At 40.9% G+C, this 20331-nt stretch overlaps 1 protein-coding gene across 2 annotated transcripts in view; it reads right to left on the minus strand.

Annotated features, from left to right (window-relative positions):
- Positions 1-1107: 1107 nt before the first annotated feature.
- Positions 1108-20331, minus strand: part of GRM3 (glutamate metabotropic receptor 3) — a 47468-nt gene continuing 28244 nt past the window's right edge. Inside the window, exons 3-5 of one of the 2 annotated variants that reach the window (XM_042872620.1) lie at positions 13006-14072; positions 6581-6755; positions 1531-1604 (exon numbers count right to left, since the gene is read on the minus strand). In XM_042872620.1, coding sequence (XP_042728554.1) covers positions 1531-1604; positions 6581-6755; positions 13006-14072 — 1316 coding nt within the window. Of the gene's footprint in view, positions 1605-6580; positions 6756-13005; positions 14073-20331 lie in introns of both variants that reach the window. The other variant, XM_042872621.1, reaches the window with a different exon arrangement.

Below are 20331 nucleotides of genomic sequence, written 5' to 3' on the forward strand. Positions count from 1 at the left end.
TCTCTTTCATTTTTACATTCAAAACAACAACTGCTTTCTTCACCAGTTCAGCCCTAACAACCTGTGCCTTTCCAGAAGTGTGTAAAAGCATCTGAGATTGGCCTTGAGAGAACTTCTGCATCTAACAGCACATATCTCTAGTATCTGCCTTTCAAGCCTCAGTGGTGTTGCCTTTGAAGTCAGTTTTGCTATTGACCTCAGCAGGAATGAGATCAACGGGAACAAGCCCTTAGGTAAATATGCCCAGGCACATTAATCAAAGGTGTATTTGTTTCCTTAATGTCTTATTGGACTGGAAAAATGGAGCATTTCAGATTGTTCCATCTGACTGAGGGTGGCTCTCAGAGAGCAGTTATAAAATCAGGTATTTTGCAGTGGTCTGAGTAGCTGCTATGTGTGTATTGAATTGTTTGATTTGAATGCAAAGGTCACCCCAGAGACAGGTGTAAATGTCTCCTGGATTGCTCTTTTGTTACGTTTTTAGCTTCTGTGTCTCTGTGGTGCTCCAATTCCTCTTACAGCACTGGTGATAGGGAACCAGCTTTGTTTTGGCTGGAGGTATAAAACAGTCTGGGCTAATTTTCTGACACATCTTCTTCTATCTCTTTGCCAACACAATCTAAAATGTCTTAGCTTTTTATAGGCTACCATTCTACAGTGCACATGGCAGGTTTAAATCATGCCAAATGGGTGAACCTGTGACCAAAATTTTGTTGCTAATGTCTCATTGAGATGCAATTAGACTTTTTCACATTTGGAAATTATCCTGCATTTCATTAACAAGAGAAGCACTTGAAATGCTTTAATAACGTGCCTATTTTTTTCAGTGAGAGGGAATTTATACTTGGCCCTGACAAAGCATTCGTCAGAATCACCTGTTTTGTGACGTGGATTTTGTAACATAGGCACACTCCCATACATGTATATGTGTGAGCATACACATACATACACATACACATGCAGGCTTTTTACCCTTTGTACCTGCCCTGGTGTTAAAGGAAAAACTATCAAAGATATAATGACCTTGAAAGAGGAACAAACGGAAATGAAACCATGCTGGAAAACTTTTATCTTTTTATTATTGGTGCCTTTACATTAATACTGCTGTTTTGTGCTGAGAAAACCAGTCTGTTACATGTAAGGTAACTGTAATATACAACATAGAAATGCAGTCTAAGTTAATTACAACAAGGAACTACAAAAAATATCGTAGGAAAGAAGTCACCTAACATTGCAACTGTGCTTGCAACAAATCACTCCCTTACTTTAGGACTATGCACATTGTGAACCATGGGTATTTACATGTCCCTTATGACCATTAACAACAGAAGGGCTAAAATCAGTCTAAAAAGTTCCAGAACGTCACTATATACTGTACAATCCTCAAAAATAATTTATTACACTGTTTCTAAAAAAAGGTACTAGTTTTCTTTTGTTTTCTTTTGTTTTCTGGTGTTTTCCGAAGTGCACAACATGTGCAAAATGTTGCCTAACAGTCTAAAAACTCAAGAACTGAACCGCATGTCACAATCACAGAGATGAGGTGGTGGAGTCCAGGACTTCCCTTCCATTGCAGACCGTTGGTACATACATACTGGCAGATGCTGAAAGAGAAAGAGGGGAATATCAGTTGATGTCACGAGGGACAGAAAGTCACAGCAACACACAGGATTAGAATTTGGATGATCTCAACCATGTCACCCAATTTAACCAAGATGCCCTATGGAAAAGTGAGTACAGGTGACACCAGCAGTGGAGCTGGTGGAGGTGTGCTAGTACCTCTACAAGTCAATGCAGATCTGAGGCTGAGACCTCTTGGAGGAACCTGATTTCTATTTGCTGAGTGTTATGAGGGGTTGGGATGAGTAAGTGTGTCTATGAAGTGCCTGAATAAAATGCATTTTGGGGAGGATTTTGGACCATTGGGCCTCACATAATAGCATTTTGCAAGGTAGCGTGAGCCAACGTAGCTGGAGTGGTATAAAGATGCCTTTGTGGGGTAAAAAGTGAACCTTTGGGTTTTTCATTCATTATTGGCAGAAAATTGTAAGGTCTGATCCTACAAGCTTCCAAGTATTTGGAATGGCCATTCCTGAAATAAAACATATACAATTTTAAATCCAGGAGCTAATCTACCTCTGCACATTAAGACTGTGTGCTAATCTGATTTTTAAGGAAAAAAAAATAAAATTGATGTGTATATTGGACAGAATGATGAAACATTTAAATAACTGAATTTTAAAGCAAAATTATCTGTCGCCCAATCCCAGATTATTTCCTGGCCATAATCCCCTGGATTTCTGGGAGCTCTGGATCAGGATTCAGTAGGTAGGTGCAGATTCTGTTACCCTTATCTGCATTGCCTAATATTTTATTCAACAAGTTTTCATTGCTTCAATGATATGACAATTGAATCTGAGTATCACAGTTTGCTTCTAAATGTCTTTGTGTTTTCACTGTAAGAGATATTACCATTCTGCCAAAGCCTTGTGGTTTTTAATTTAAAAGCAAGCTAGTTTATCCATCTTTGTAAAAATTATCCACTGGGCATCAACAATGTGTTTTCCAATACTCCGTGACATCTCTGCTTACAGCACCATAAAGCAGCTTTTTTGAAAGACACATTAGGTTAATGATAAGTGACCCAGAGAAATGTGATGCCTTCATCAAAGAAAACACACAGCAAGCAATGACTTGGTAAACCCAATCATCCACTGTAAAAAGCAATTTATGCAGCTGACAAGGGCATGCTCAGCCTTCCAAAACTGGTGCTGGCTGCAGTCCCTGTTGCAAACTGGTCTCTAAATACTCTCAGCATCATGTTCAAAATTGATCATTATTTCTTCAGATCAGTTACTATTTTCTTTCCTTCCTTCCTTCCTTCCTTCCTTCCTTCCTTCCTTCCTTCCTTCCTTCCTTCCTTCCTTCCTTCCTTCCTTCCTTCCTTCCTTCCTTCCTTCCTTCCTTCCTTCCTTCCTTCCTTCCTTCCTTTCTTTTTTTAATTAACTGATTAAATATCTCATATAGAAAATACAGCTATTTTAAGAAGATGAATTTAGAGGCACTCCTGGATTAACCTGCTACTCCAGGAAGGGGTAATGCAGAAGAATCTAAAGTGAACTATTGCTATGAGTTAGGTAGATGGAGTTTCATCTTTCACAACCTATATACATGCTGAAATCTGATATTTTAAAGTGGAAAGGCTTCAAGTCTATGATTTTATGAAGATTAACTGTCAGGTTCTACATTCAGTTTTCAGCTGGTTAATATTCTGGCAGTACATTGATCTGAAGGTTTTATTATCAGTTTTTGTATTACCACTTACTGTTGGCAAATAGAAAAATCAGTACTGCTTGGGAGACTTGTTTTGAATCCTTGTTCTTCTGCAGTATGGCTATGGGCATTTTCCATTCGTGAGAATCACACACCCAGAACATTTTTAGCTTCTGGAGTTCTTTGAAGTCCAACCCACCGAAGGGTATGAATAGCTTGAATAGAACTGGATCAGGAGGTTGCCAGAGTTGGACAAGAGCAATCTGGTGGTAGGTGAGGAGTGAATGGCTTTGCCTTTGGAGTTCCCAGGCTCCCTCCTCAGCAATTACTTGTCTTGCAGTGCCGGGAGGCAGAGTTCACACTGAGAATCCAGCTCTCAGTACTCTCAGAACAAAAGCTTTGACTTCCCCCTACAAAGCTGAGCAATGCTCTGCACTGGCACTGGACAGCTCTGAGTTTCTCTATGTCGTAAAGCAGCAGCCTGAAAGGCTGCTGAACCTCCTAGAGACACCTCAGCTCCATTTTGCCATGCACACCTGCATAGGCAGGCAGACTCAAACTTGTGTGAAAAACTTTCTCTACTCATGCTCACAGGAAGACAGATGTGAGTTAATGATGTATAAAAGCCATAGTTTGGAGTTAGGGCTGGGCAAAAAAAAAGTACTGAGAGAGAAAATTAACCAGCTTGGCTGTAAACAGTTCTTTTTCTGACCCCAATAGAGGACACCTGGAGGAGCTCATGTCTGTGTGCAGCACTTCATGTGGACAGCACTTGAGAGAATGACATTCTGTAAAAATAAGCTAGAAGAGAGTAAAAGCTCAGCCCAAGTCATGCAGGTGCTTAAATCAGCCCTGAGCAATCTGGGAAGCTGTATAAGTGCTGATCTCCTGCCTTATGAGAACATCTCTGCCATGCCCATAGAGCACACCCCAGGAAAATGGGACAAACATCTCAACAGGTGAAGCAGCAATCTGCCAAAGGTGAATTTTTAGACCCAAACAAATAAGTATAGAAACAAGAATGTCGTCTACCAAGGTAGACATATATCCTGCTTCTCTTCAGCTTTGAAGCTCTGATCTGTATTCTCCTATAGTCCAAACTTCAGCTGTTCTGTGATCAAAGCTTGGTACTTTTAAATCATGTTCCCTCACTCAGCAGCATTCACCTCTACTGCATTCTGCAGTTTGCAGCAAGACATGGAGCTGGATTCAGGTAACTGCATTTGGTTTAATTAGCTCTAAATTTGACTACACTGATGATTATATGACTCACTAGATCAGCCCTCCCTCCATGTCATTGTGATACACATTTAGATCTTACAATTAATAATCTCCAAGAGTGGTTGTGAGATATTTTTGTTTTTCTCTCAGTGCTTGGCCAGTTTTCATGACTGATGAAAACACTATCGGCACAAAAAGAAAACCAAGCTGACAGCTCTGGGACGGGTGAAAGGCCAGGTTGGACGGGGTCCTGGGCAACCTGATCTGAATGTCTATGTTTGGTGGCCCTGCTAGGCAGGGGGGTTGGAACTACATGATCCTTGGGGTCCCTTCCAACCCGGGTGATTCTGTGATTCTGTGATTCTGTGAAAGGAATATTTTAGATTTCTTTTCTTTTTTTTAATAGATGCAGTATGGTTATTGATATTCTCTCCCTGTCTTGCTGCCATTGAGGGAATGTACCACATGATAAAGTGGGTGCAGATAGAAGTGGGCTTGTAGCAGTTTAAAAAAAAGAGAATGTATTTAAATCATTTACAAACAAATGGAAGGGTGCGGAGGAAGGTTTTGCTGTGATTGACAGTGAGCTCTCAGTGTTATTTTTCTAAAATAATCTTCATAAAAAGAAACAATGCTTTTGTTCCATTGTACTGCATGGGACTTTTACTCTTTCTTCTGTGTCCTTTCTGCATCTCATTGCAGTCCAAAAAGATCCCAAAGATCAGCATATTCAGTTTGGTGTAAGCAGGAAAAGTAAATGACTGAGGCCACCCTTCTAAACAACAAAGTAGCAAGAGGTTTGTAAGGCTTGATTTTTGTTTCCCTTAATGCCTTAAAGACATTCATAAATTTGAAGAGGTAGACTTTTGATCGAAAGGTATGCACTGAGGATGTCTTTCAGTTGCATACAGGCACACACCCACAATGTGTTTATCATCCAGCCATTATAATAAAAAAAAATCAGCCCTGTACAGAAGTATCCATGAATCAAAATGGTTTCTGAGTTAGCTGATTTAATAGTAAGAAGCAATTAAAAATAAATAAATAAAAGGAAAGATTACCTTTACAGAATTCATAAGGGACAAAAAAATCACGAGACTTACCATTTTGTCAAAGGGCGAAGCTTCTAAAAGTTGTAGAGAAACCACAGATTTTGGAAACCCAGCCCCTTTGAGAGTGCTCTGCACTTTGGACACTTAGGGTCATCTCATCTCTCTTCATCTAATTGTTCCAAAATAGCAAACAGTTTTGATTTCTGGAGTGTGTTCTGCAGCTCCCTTTTCCCCTCTTTTGTATTCCTTGTCTTTCTCTACCTGTAGCTTGTATTTCAATTAGCTTCCAGGTTAGACTCTGTTGGCAGAGCTCTGTGAACAAGGTGCTGTGTGCTCCCATCGTTGCTTAGTTAAGCTCGACAAACAAAACACTACAGGTGACCTTTTTTTTTTTTCCCTTTTAATCCCCCAAAAAATCTTTGAGCAGCTCACCCAGAAAATGAGCAGCAGCCACCTAACAAAATCACAGATGTGATTCTGCTTGGGATGAAGAGAATGACAGTGCAGAGAAGGCAGAGCAAGTGAGCTGTGCTTGCCACACAGCACTGTGTCGTCCCTGCTTTCAAAGAGTATTGCTCACACTCCGCATACAGAAATGGTTTATAGCATTCTCTCTGTGTGTTTGCTGTAGAACTGAGCTTTTTCTTTATAACTGGCAATGAGATAGAGCCGCATTTTGGCCCAGGTCCTGCCAGTGTGTCTGTTTGACAGGAGTACTCCAGAGCAATCTGTTGCTGCACTGCTGTCAGAGTGACAGCAAGTGGCGGGTCCTCCTTGCTTTGTGCTGAACAAGCTGGAGCCTGCTGCAAGCTTTCTGCTGGCTTAAATGAGCTCCAGAGCAGGCTCTGACCTCATTCCCATGGGAGGAGAATGAGTTTTTTCCTCTAGTCACAAACAATGTGATGCTTCCATATCAGCCCAGCCTACAAAAGGGCTTTTTTTTGCTGGTTAAAAAAAAAACAGCTTTGCTTTTATTTATCCAAATAAACTGCGTCCCCACACCCTTATAACAAGGCAGCAGTTTTGCTACTTACACTGGGAGTATGTGGTCCCAGTTCCACTGACACTGAACCTGTTGAGATGGAGTCTGTGAGTGACCACGTTCTTCTGGGGTTGGAAGAGGATGATGTGCACCTTGGGTGCGAAGAGGCAGCCCAGCACCACGAAGCCGCTCAGACTCACGGAGATGCACATAGTGGTGGTCTGCACCTGGAAGAGAGCGGGTGCAAAGTGCTGTGTTTTTGTATGGAATCTCTGAAATTCAGAATGTCATAAGCATCATAATATAACAGTAGGAACCACAATCCTGGGCTGCACTGATGCTAGTGGGCTTGAACATCTGTCTCATTCCTACCTTGTTGTATGGTTGTATGACAGGTGTGTTATGTTGGTGGTACACTCTGTTTCTCTGCATATCACAGAACCATAGAATCACAGAATGGCTTGGGTTGGAAGGGACCTCAAAGATAACCTAGTTCCAACCCCCCTGCCATGGGCAGGGTTGCTGACTGCTAAGTCAAGCATGAGATCGTGCTGCTCTGATCATCTTTGTGGCCCTCCTCTAGATCCTCTCCAAAAGCTCCACACCTTTCCTGAGCTGGGGCCCTCAGACCTGGATGCAGTACTCCAGACGGAGCCTCGTAAGGGCAGAGAAGAGAGGGACAATCCCCTCCCTCTTCCCTGTTGGCCACCTCTGTTTTGATGCAGTCCAGAATACTGTTTGCCTTCTTGTCTGCAAAAGCATGCTGCTGGCTCATGTTAAGTTTTTCATCTGCCAGGATCCCTAAGCCCTTCTCAACGGGACTGCTCTCAAGAGACTATTCTCCCAGTCTTGGAATTGTCCCAATCCAGGTGCAACTTTGAACTTGGCGTCATTAAACCTCATTGGTTTTACATTGGTTCACCTTTCGATTTTGTCAAGGTCCCTCTGGATGGCATCCCATCCTTCTGCCATATAAACTGCACCACTCAGCTGGGTGTTGTCAAGGGGTACTTGACTGAGTATGATCTCTCTCTGCTTAACACAGGAATGAGAACGCTCTGTTTCTCTCACCCCTCATATACTTGATTCCTAAATTGGTCAGGAAGTCCTCTGTAATGCAGCAGCTGAGCAAAGCTGGCTACAGTGGAAACCAGGCTGCATGTAGTGTGCTTTACATTGCAATTAATGCCTTAAAGCTTCCATGTGAAAACAAGTTTAGCCTCCAGCTTCAACTCTAATCAGAGAACTTTAGCAATCTCATGCAGAGGCATAGCTGTTATTTTGAGTAAACACAGCAGCTGGTGACATTTGTAAGATTGACCCTGAAAAGTGCCCTGACTTTGAGATAGAAGGACTGAGAAATGAATTGTTTGGAAGTACAGGATTTTGGATTCATTGCCTTGGGCAATTTGTTAGTGCAGCTTTGCTGTCAATCTATCTTTCTCTTAGTTCACTCATGTAATTAGGCACCAGTTTACTGGCTCATTTTCAGTTTATATTCTTCCAAGCAGGTTCCTTAATTAAGATGTTGAATTAAACTGCCTTAAACTCTACTACTTAATTTAAATGATCATACATCCATGACTCGTTTTGCCTTAGATGCACTCCTGCAGTCCTTGGAGATCAGCCTTCTACCATGGAAATGCTTCTCACATCTCCTTGTCAGAAATAGTTATTGCAAAATGTAAACCGGAATAAGGAATGGACTTTGTCTCTTTACATATCCTCAGAGTGCCACGTGCTTTGTCAACTGTAAGAATAATTAAGGTGACCGTATAACTGGTAATCACTCTTTACCAAAGGTGGATGCAACAACTTTTGACACTTGACTTCGCTATGACCAGTTTAACACCCAGACTTTTCCCATGTTACCTGCATTTCTTGAGGTGATCAAGTGAAGAAAAAAAAAAATTCCTTAAATGTGCTAGGTGTTAGAGCTGCTGTGAATTTGTCTGTGCTTATTTAGTCACAACAGGTTTCATTTTATCTTTGATTCTAAAGAACTCCTATTTGAAATCAGTGTGGACCTCTGTGTGAAAATTAACAGTATCAGAGAAGTCTGTATTATCCAGAAGCTCTCCTTTAAATATTTGACAGTGCAATTAAGAGATACAGCTACCAAACACAGCAGTTTCTGGGCTCTGCTTCAAGATCTAGACTATCTGGGAACTAGTTTTTGGATTGCTAGAGGACTCAAGGGGAGTCTCAGAGGAACATCAGGTTGCCCTGCTGCTGCTGGGAAAAGGATTGCTGTTAGGAGGCTGTGACTTCTAGGAATCTACTTCCCCAACCTGATTGTCTTCTAGGAAGAAATAAACGGCATTGTGGATGATGTGTGAGTAGCTGATATTTGACACTGCCTCCCATAACTTTGTCATTGACAAGCTGACGAAGTAACAATGAGAGAAGTGTACAATAAAGGTGAACTGAAGATTATCTGGACTACTTGTTCATATTCAGTTTAGATAATCTTTCAGTTTTGTGCTCCTCACTAAGAGAAAGATACTGAGGTCTTGGAGTGTGACTAAAGAAGGGCAGTGAAGCAGAAGTCTTACTGGGAGTGACTGACGGAACTGGGACTGTTCAGTCTGAAGAAGAGGAGGCTCAGGGGAGACCTTATAGCTCTCTACAGTCACCTGAAGGGTGATTGTGGCAAAGTGGGGATCAGTCTCCTCTCCCATGTAACTATTGATAGGACAAGAAGGAATGGGATCAAGTTGTGCCAGGGGAGGTTCAAGTTGTATATTAGGAAGAGTTTGTACTCAGAAAGAGTGTTGAAGTATTGAAACAGGCTGCCCAAGGTGGTGCTGGAGTCACTGTCCCTGAGGATGTTCGAATAGAAGATAGATGTCACATTGAGTGACATGATTTAGTGGACATGGTGGTGATGGATGATGGTTGGAGATGATGATGCTAGTGCTCTTTCCAACCTTAATGATTCTATGAATCTATGCAAAGGCCATAAAGATGATGAAAGGTCTGGAGGAACTGTCATATGAGGAGATTCTGGGTTGCTCAGGGCAGAGAAGAGAAGGCCAAAATGGATATCAGTATGTTTATGTACCTCATGATGGGAGAAAGAAAGAGGGAGCCAGACCCTTCCCACTAGAGCCCAGTGACAGGACACTGGCAGAAAATGATACACAGGGCATTGTTTATATATAAGAAAACCATGAAGATAGTCACACTGGCACAGATTCCCCAGAGAGATTGTGGAGTCTTCACCCTTTGAAATATTCAACAACCCACAGGACACAGTCTTGAGCAGTCTGCTACAAGGGTAATACTGCCTTAAGCAAAGTTGAGTTAGACAATCCACAGACACTGGAGCCTATGGAAAAATGTGGGCCTTCCTTCCTTCCTTCCTTCCTTCCTTCCTTCCTTCCTTCCTTCCTTTTTCTCCTTCCCTCCCACTTTCCTCCTTTCCTGTCTTTCTTTTCTTTCTTTCCTGTCTTTCTTTTTTCCCTCCTTTTTTTTTCTTTCAGGAAGGAGAATCCTAGAAATTAGTCCCTAATAATAAAATCTGATCAACACGTTTTTTTTTTTACTGCTACTTTATGTTTCTAAGATAGGTCATTAGCGATGCCACCAGTGTTGGAATACATGAGGATGGCACAAGTTGATGTCACAGGTTTTCATGTGACCCTGCATGGAAACTAAATATAGGCTTTTCAAAAGAACACCAAAAGTGTAGACATATACGATGGGATTTTCAAAAACCTGCTAACGTTATGAAAGTGTCAAAAAAGTGTCAAAATCTTTTTCTGTCCACTGAATAGGACTCAGATTGGCTTATATGGAACTTTTTATTCAAATTAAATGCTCACAGTTGCTCTGAAAATCGCCCTCAGGAGATGAGGTTTAAAATGTTACTTGAGCAATCAAGTCATGTCTCTCTTGGCCATTAGTGCCTGTGCTGCCCTGTGGTGTGACAGTATGAACCAGTATTACCGTCCTTTGTGTATGGCTTCCTGATTACTTTGAGTGTCAGGAGCTTTTCCCCAGTGCCTGTCTTAAGCTTTTCCTTCATTAGCTTCGAGCCATTACTCGCCATTCTAACTTCCCCTGAGACTGAATAATTCTTTTCTTTTTGTTGCCTTGAAATTATTTGTAGTCTGTGATCACGTCTCCTTGGGTTTGCACTTGTCTAGACTAAATATATTTAGCTCTTTTACTGTCACTCTCCATGTCTTATTGTGTCGTTTGTTATCTATTCTTGTTTTCTCAAGGTTTTCAGTACCTTTCCTATGCTGAGAGAACTGGTCCAGGATGATCACACTAGAAGCATGTTAAGTGGTATTATTAGATGTCCAGTTTTCCATGCTAAATCTTAAGCATAGTACTGCTGATAATACCACCCTCAGTCTCCTATCTTTCTTCTGGCCAGAAAGTTGAACTAATTCAGTACAATTTACTGTAAGGGCCAACTCCAGCAATCACTTCTCACATCATAATAACTGTGAGATTTCCAGTTGAGTAGACCAGTCTTTTTCTGAGATAATTTTCTTTGGTCTAGAAATACAATTTTATTTAATCTGAATCTTTTCAAAATTGTGTGACAATTAAATCAATTTAATATTTTTAAGGTTATTTACTAATGTTGACCAATATTTTCTGCTCAGTGATATACTTATCTTCTACAAAATGGAGAGAGAATAAATTGTTCTATATTAAAGCATAACATCTGTTGGAAAGAAAAAAAAAAAAAAGGAGACTAATTGCTTCAGTTTTTAATTTAAGGCCTACCTCTACCAAATAACTCTGTGACTCATGCATGCTCATGATCATGCTCATGATCTACTATTTTGTTGTTGTTGTTAAGACTATAGCTTCATATACTGATGTACTAGTGTGAATACACCTCTGTCCTGGGGAAGATCATGGAGCAGAAACTCCTGGAAGCTATGCTAAAGCATGTGGAAGAAGCAGAGGGGATACAAAATAAGCAGCATGGCTTCAGCAAAGGCAGGTCCCACCAGAACAACCTAGTGGCCTTCTTTGATGGCAGAACTGCATTAATAAATAGGGGAAGAGCCACTAATATCATCTGTCTGGACTTCAGTAAGGTCTTTAACACAGTACCCCATAATATTTTTATCTCTAAATTGGGACAGTATGATTTGGTGGGTGGACTGGATGGATATGGATGGGTGGATATGTGAGTAACTGGTTGCAAGATTGTATCCAGAGAGAAATCATCAATACATAAATGTCTGGATGGAGATCATTGATGAGTGACATCCCTTTGGAGTCAGTACTAGGATTGATGTTCTTTAACATCTTCATTGATGACACTGACAGTGGGGTTGGGTGCACCCTCATTAAGTTTGCAGATGACACCAGACTGTGTGGTATGGTCAACACGCCCAAGGGACGGGGTGACATCCACGGGGACCTAGACAGGTTTGAGCAGTGGGCCCAGGTGAACATCACAAGGCTCAACAAATCCAAGTGCAAGGTCTTGCACTTGGGTTGTGGCAACGTCCACTATCAGTACAAACTGGGGAATGTAAGGATGGAGCACAGCTCTGCTGAAAAGGACTTGGTGAGACTGGTGGATGGCAAGCTGGACATGAGCCAGCAGTGTGCCGTTGCAACCCAGAAAGCCAACTGTATCCTGGGCTGCATCAGAAGAAATGTGGCCAGCAGGGTGAGGGGGTGATCCTGCTCCTCTACTCTGTACTGGTGCGACCTCACCTGGAGTGCTGCATCCAGATGGGGAGTCATCAGTATAGCAGAGATGTGGACCTGTTGGAGCACATCCAGAGGAGGGCTTGATTCAAGTGATTGCACGCCTCTTCTACAAGGATGGGCTGAGAGAGCTGGGGTTGTTCAGCCCGGAGAAGAGAAGGCTGCAAGGAGACCTGAGAGCGGCCTTTCAGTATCTAAAGGAGGGCTGCAAGAAAGAAGGGGACAGACTCTTTGTCAGGATCTGTTGTGATAGGACAAGGAGAAATTATTTCAAAACAAAAGAGGGGAGATTTAGAAGAGATATAAGGAGAAAGTCTTTTACAGTGAGGGAGATAAGGCATTGGAGCAGGTTGCCCATGGATGTAGATTGTCTGTAGATGGTCTGTCCCTGGAAACAAACAGGGCTCTGAGCAACATAATCTAGCTGTAGGTGTCCCTGTTCATTGCAGAAGAGTTGGACTATGTGATGTTTAATGGTGTCTTCTGACTCAAACAATTCTATAATTCTATGCTTCTAATACTTAATCTGTGTGCTTTGCCCCTATCACAGTGAGGTTGACAGTACTAATCCCTTACACCTCCAGCTATACCTTCACAGTTCAAATTGAGAACATCTTTCTTAGAAATGAACTAAAATAAGCTAATAAGCTTAGTTGAACGTTAACATTGAAACAGTTTGTGAGGGATCCAGGTGACAAAGGAAGTGAGAGAAGCTTTTAGTGAATGATGACAAGGTTCTTTAAATTGATGCACATGATTTATGGAAATATATATCCAAAGACTTACTCTGTAGTCACTGGATGTCACATAAAATATGGGGAGAAAGGCCAGCCAAATGATGCACGTTGTGTACATTGTGAAACCGATAAACTTGGCCTCGTTGAAGTTCTCTGGGCATTTCCTTGTTTTGAAGGCATACACAGTACATAAGACTACGAGGATTACATCATATGTTAAGGAGATTAACATACTGGAATCTTTAACATTGCATTTCAATATGACAGTCTCTCTCTTCTCAGGAAGAGTGTACCTCCTGGTGCCAGGGGCCTCCAAGATGAGCCACACGGACACCATCACAATCTGTACCAAAATGAGACTCAGGCATATGAAGACCTGAGAGCTGGGGCTGATGAACTTAGGCCTTTGAGCACCGTTCTTTACGCCATCAAATATTCTAGCTATGCAGTTTGTTTTTGTCAGGAGGGCAGAATAGCAGACAGCAAAGGAACTTCCTAGCCCCAAACGACGCAAGGTGCAGATAGCTGGAGAAGGCTTGGCTATGAAGAAGAATGTCATGCTGTAAGACAGGAAGACCCCAAAGAGCAATATGTAGCATAGTTCACGGCCAGAGGCTTTAACTAGGGGAGTATTGTTGTGCTTGATAAACACTGCAATGACCAAAAAAGTACAAATAAAGCCCATGCATGCAATGGTAACAGGACCTATTGCCCAAGCATCTTCCCATTTGATGTAGTCTTCTGGTAGGTCATAGCAGCCAGTCAGGTCAGCCGTGGGCCATTTTCCTGGCCCACAGTCTGCACAAGTAAATTCATCAGCCAGGTACTCGTATGTTTCACAGGGAATACAAATCCAACAGCAGACATCTCCTGGTTGCATATTCTTCATCTCATTGGGAGCACAGGGGTCACTGCACTGGGAGACAGGGATAGAGCTCTTCGACCAGTGGATGGAGTCTACCTCAAGTGACAGGGTTTCTGCCCAGTGACCAACCTTCACGTAGGAGTATCTGTCTCCAGTGTATTGGAAATTAAACACATTGTAACGACCTATCCCATCTCCATAGGCATCAAACTTGACTGTGCTGTCTGCCACATTGGGAGGATTGAATGGAGCTGTGAAAAAAACAGAAATAGAGATTTTATTATCAGAACAGAAGATGACCTTATTAACCCTTTGGGAAGAACAGCCTTCTGACAGCTTACACAGTCCAACTCAAGTGTCAGCAGGTAAGTCAAGATGTCTGTATCTGTCTGAGATATTTTTGCCTTGTTCAGAGGTTGAAGACCAAAAGGGCTAAAATAATTGAACTTTATTTCCCTTTACTAAATGAGAAATAGCTGTAAATGTGGAGAGCTGTGTTACCAGTATCCTTATCTTTTTACTCCAGGTACTAACAAATTCTTTCCTGTTTTCTCACAATGTGTATAATTGTGAATTTTCACATTCTTTCTTGGAAGAAAGAGTTCCACTATTAACTCAGAGTTTTTTTGACAAAATTCAACTATTGTAAAATAAGAAAAAATTAATTGTCAGATCCATACACATCAGTGTTTGGTCCAACAGTCTGGAAGTAAGCTGAGTAGAGGATCCATTTTTATGATAATAAAGTAAGTCTGAGGTTCTCAACAATTTCGTATTGTATCTTCTTAATATCTTCCTGTGTTTTAGGAATTTAAGAAACCCTACTGCTTTGCTTCAGTTTTCCCATTTTTTGATCATTTTTAAAATCTGGTCTGATCTTCCTAGAATGTGCTGCTTTGGTCTTATATCTTGTTTGGGGAATAGATGAAAAAATCACAAGGTGGATCTGTGACCTTCTGTGGGAAATCAATATTGTAACACTTCCAAATGATAAGCTCTAGAGAGTTTTTGTTTTCCCTCCACCCGAGGTTCATGCAGGGAATGAAGAATTATTAAAAATGTGGGAGGAAATTGCATTTACTATGTGCTATGTGATTTATTGGTCATTTGCTATAGCATCAAAGGTGAATGTCTTAAAAGGCGGAAAGAAAATTTTTTCCTTTTTTTTTTTTAACATTGATGAGCAATAAAGGTGATTTCATTCCCTATGTCTTTGGTTACAGAAGTGGTTCCATTGTCATTGCTGGAATAAATCTTTTCCCCTGCATCTATGCCCATGCTGTGCTTGAGCACCAGCAATATTGTATAAGGATGTAATATATTCTTCCACTTCAACTTCCAGATACTCTAGATTTGTTGCAGTAGATTTATTTAGCTTCTATAAAGCACTGAGGCCAAATTCTTGCACCTGTTTTTTTTTTTTTTTTTTTTTTTTTTTTTTTTTTTTTTTTTTTTTTTTCCTGCAGAGCACATTGCAGCACTTCCACTAAGGTCAGCAAAAGGAACAGTGATTTTGGCACAGAAGCACTGGTTGGAGGGTTGATGCACAACCTGAACCTCTGCAGGAACTAGACCTGAAAGCACATTTCTTCCTCAACCTTTTTCTTACCTTAGGGCAAAGCAGGAAGATAATTTAGTTCTACATATAGTCTATCCTGGATTTGAGCCAAGACTCTGTTCTTATCTCTGCCCTCTGCTGTGTTTTGCCCCCTTACCTGCATCAATTACAGTGGTAGACAGCCTTGGTTTGAAGGATTACAAGTCTGTGTGGACAAGAAATGAATATTTTTTCCCCCTTTTTTCTTCAGTCTTGGCATCTAGTTGTGCTACAGTCCCATCCAACAAGACCTCTGAGATCACAGAAATTAAGGGTAATGTAAGCCCTCCAAATGGCCAGTCCTCCTGGACATAGCATGCTCTAAATTAAACAAGTAGCTAGATTAAAAATATAGGCCAACAAGAAGAATACTAAGCAGCTCCCTTTCACTCCCTCTTCCTTCTCATACATAGGCACGCAAGCTCTCTCAGCCAGAAACAGCATTAAAATGAAATCATAATGCAGCACTTAACAGTTCTTCAGTACTGTGTTGTCATCACCAGTGTCTTATTTCATTATTCATAACACTTACATAGATTGTAGAAGTTGTTAATATAGCAGCCCAGTTTGAAGAGCCAATTTATTCACTTTAGTGTTGTACAGGCCAAGTTCTGAGGTGTGATGAGAACTTGTGACGTCTACTGGGACCAGTGGTAAACAAGACAACTTGCAAACTGGTTGCAAGGCTTAATCTTCTGTCATGTGCATAACTTCAAGTACGTAAGTACCCCAGTGGAAATGAAATGAGAGTCAGAAATATCATCATTTTGCAGGAAAGAATTCCCTCTATGTAGCATGAGTAGCATAGTTCTAATAGAGTATTTATCATTTATATAGAACAAATTATTTGCCTCGGACTTTGCAGCTAAGTCCAGATGGCAAATAAGGTAATCTCACATAGAGTTAGCTCGAAACTTATGTGTATATTTCCTTCCATGAGGCTGTTCCCACACTACAAATATGACAGAAAGGTTTTTGTCAATTTGTTTTAAATCAACCACAGCTTGTAGTCGGAAACATCCAATTTTAGTGGTTGCTGACGGAGGAAAATAAATGGCACCCTTTCAAATGGAGAGGATGAAGTCATTTAGAGAAACAATGATGTATTAAATTATACTATGGTGAGCCAAAGCATACAGATGAGTCCAGTGGGTGGCAGCAATTAATATAAATACTGATCAAAATACAAAATCGCTGATGCATTTTAACACATATTTATCAATACACTTTAGACTCTGTAGCATCACTCCCAAAAATCAGGTTTTTGGAAAAGGTGATCTAATGATAATAATGAATATAAGATGCTTAGAGCCAAGTGCACAGCATCATAAGAAAATAAGGCATTATTTTCTAGAGTAAAAAGAATATTATTTGCCTATTTGCAGATGATTTTCCCAGAGATGAAATGTCACATTCATGTCAAAGGACTATGGGAATTTTGCCATAGTTAAATTTCAGTTTTGTGAGTACACATATTCACATTGGATATTAGGAAGAATATTTATTCTCAGAAAGAGTGGTAAGGCATAGGCATAGGCTGGTCGGGGCGGTGGTGGAGTCACTGTCTCTGGAGATGTTTAAGGAAAGGGTAGATGTAATACTTAGGGATATGATTTAGTGGGTAATAGTTGGTGGATAGTTGGACTAAATGATCTAAGAGGTCTTTTCCAACCTTAATAATTCTCTGATTCTCTGGTTCTATAATATGGTCTTTAAAACAGGTATTTCTGGCAGGCCTTTTTCAGAGTTTTGGCTGTGCTGTTTTGGATTCTTCCCTCAGGAGATGAGAGACAAGACTCTCTAGGTCTACCTGTGTTATATGAATAGCTATATGAACGACAATGCATACTTCATCTCCTCTGAGCTCTGTCTTTGACTCTTTTCCTCTCCTTGCACTTCATGAAGTGAACTGTAATACGCAAAACAGTTATCTGAAATTCCATAAAATAAGGAAAAGGAAAAGAAAGGGTAATTAAAAATTATTTAAACCAGCAATGATTTGCACTCCAGCTTGCAGCAGTTTAGCAAGGAAAATACAAGAGCAGTGCCATCTAAAAGTGGAGGACAAACTCCTCTTGGTTCAAATAACAAAAGAAAGACTGCAGCTTTATGACTATTTTAGTATCAGGAATAGATAAGAAGATAGCACAGTTTTCATGTAGCGAGTTATGTAATTTTGTTTCTGTCTTCTTACAGTGGGATCATCTTTTCTAACAATCATATAAGTCACTAGTATAAAGCTATTATATTTTTTCTTATATGCAGTTAGAAATAGGTGAGTTGCTTTATCATTTTTTTGTATCAGTGCTATGCAACTCTTGGTGACATGAAAGTATTCAGAAGGAAGTTTCTGAAAGGAAGATTAGTTTAATTATTGATCAAAAGCTTTATTTTAAACAGTGGTATAAGAAATCCTTTTTGAAATCATTTGAATCCACACATCGTGTCTGTTAGGAGAAAAATACTTAGAATCATAGAATCGTAGAATCATGCAATCATTAAGGTTGGAAAAGACCACTAAGATCATCCAGTCCAATAATCATCAAGCCCTCACCATGACCACTAACCATGTCCCTGAGTGCAACGTCTACACCTTTCTTGAACACCTCCAGAGACAGTGACTCCATTACCTCCTTGGGCAGCCTGTGCCAATGCCTCACCACTCTTTCTGAGAAGAAAGGCTTCCAAATATCCAACCTGAACCTCCCCTAGCACAACTTGAGGCTGTTCCCTCTCATCCTATCACTGTTACCTGGAAGCAGAATCTGACCCCACCTCGCCAACAACCTCCTTTCAGGCAGCTGTAGAGAGAAGTAAGGTCTCCCCTGAGCCTCCTCTTCTCCAGACTGAACAATCCCAGTTTCCTCAGCCACTCCCCATCAGACTCGTGCTCCAGACCCTTCACAGCTTTGCTGTGTTCTCTGAACACTCTCCAGAGCCTCCATGTCTTTCACGGAGTATGTGCAGCCTCACCACTTCAGGATCTTTTAGACAGAGGTGAATAGATGAAGAAAGCAAAGTGGTTTAAATCCTATTTAGGCAGAGGGAAACTTTTAAAAGACAGGGAGAAAATGCGCATCATCTTACCAGACTAGGAATCAGATAGTTTTGTTTGCCAGCAATGTCTTTCGGCCTGTTTCACGTACAGAGCCTTGCATGTGCCTGGCATGGATCTGAGTGTATAGGTGTTATCTGATAGAAAACAACATCTGTAACACTTCCTGGAGGCAATAGTGACGTGCATGCCCACATCTGAGAACATCTTTCATACTCCATAAAACATGTATCTGTGCTGTGCTAGCAGCACGCATTCTCTCAAAGCAAGGTGCAGATCAGAGGCATTGTTCACTAGCCATTTTTCACTAGAGGTTCATTAGGAGGTAATTCATTAGTATCAAGGCTTGATGAAGGTGAAGCTGTGCTCACTTCACTAGCTCACAGCTAGTGAAGCTGTGGGATTTCATGAGGTAGAGAAAGGAATGTGAAAAGGAATATTGCATGCCTTAAAGATTTTTGGCCAATAGCCTGTAAGGAGATCATTGTGTTTTAAAAGAAACACAAGAAGGAAGGATGAGAGTTACTGCAAAGTTCAGTAAAACCTCTTTGGTCACGCTAGATGGTGCTGCAAAAACTCTGAACTTCTGATATAAGAAAAACAAGCTATTTGTTTATGTAATGGAAAAATATAGGTTTTTTTTTCAGTGCTCCCCACTCCTTCCTGTTACGTATCCTGGGCAATGCCTTATTACAGCACTGTAAGGAAGAGCTGAGATAATAATATAAGAACAAGATATGTTGTGGTATCCCAACAGACTCATCTACGTGTGTGATGCCTTGTTTTGAAAAGTATCACAAAGAACCCTGAGAATTCACATATCTTTTCATTTTCTTTTCATCCTATTTTTTAGCAAGATGCTCCTTGCTGAGGTCCAAGTGACTTATTTCTGCCTGGTTGAACATTCAGATCAAGTTATGGAGACCTGATCCACCCACTCTTGTTTCTCTCTCAGTAGAATGTTGATGGTTTCATACTTGATTGGCAGGAAGGACACTGAAATTTGACAATTTGAAAGTTAGTATAAGGAATGCTTGCAATGAAGTGTTTCTGGATTGCACCTCTCCACAGTTACTAACTAGTAAATGGACTTAAATTATCACACAGACAAGTAATCACTAATAAGCTCTGCACCATCATTTCTGGATCACAGAATCACAGAACTGTAGGGGTTGGAAGGGAACTCTAGAAATCACCGAGTCAAACCCCCCTGCCAAAGCAGGTTCCCTACAGCAGGTCGCACAGGTAGGCATCCAGGCAGGTCTTGAACATCTCCAGAGAAGGAGACTCCACCACCTCCCTGGGCAACCTGTTCTAGTGCTCCGTCACCTCACTGTAAAGAAGTTCTTGCGCACATTTGTGCAGAACTTCCTATGCTGCAGTTTCCAGCCGTTTCCCCTTGTCCTGTCTCCACTCACCACTGAAAACAGTCTGGCCTCGCCATTCTGCCCCCCACACCTTAGATATTTATAGACCTGGATCAGGTCCCCTCTCAGTCTTCTTTTCTCAAGGCTGAACAGACCCAGTTCACTCAGCCTTTCATGTGCTTGGGTTGTATGTAACACTGATTCTTCTCTTTCAAAAAATATGCACAAACATTTGAATGACTTATCTGTTGGCTCAGTTTTACTTGGAAACATCTTAGACAGGATAGAGAAGTGTACTACATGAAAATGTATAGAAACATGGGCAATGTAAGGATATTTTGTGTGGGAGGGTTGTGGGATTGCATCTGGTTACAACCATCCCTGATTAGATTTTGTAAATCTGATTTTTTCCTGTCTATGTCTATGTCTATGTCTATGTCTATGTCTATGTCTATGTCTATGTCTATGTCTATGTCTATGTCTATGTCTAT

The sequence above is a fragment of the Lagopus leucura genome, unplaced genomic scaffold, assembly GCF_019238085.1.
Source record: "Lagopus leucura isolate 7727_CA_CO unplaced genomic scaffold, USGS_WTPT01 Super-Scaffold_100008, whole genome shotgun sequence".
NCBI lineage: Eukaryota > Metazoa > Chordata > Aves > Galliformes > Phasianidae > Lagopus > Lagopus leucura.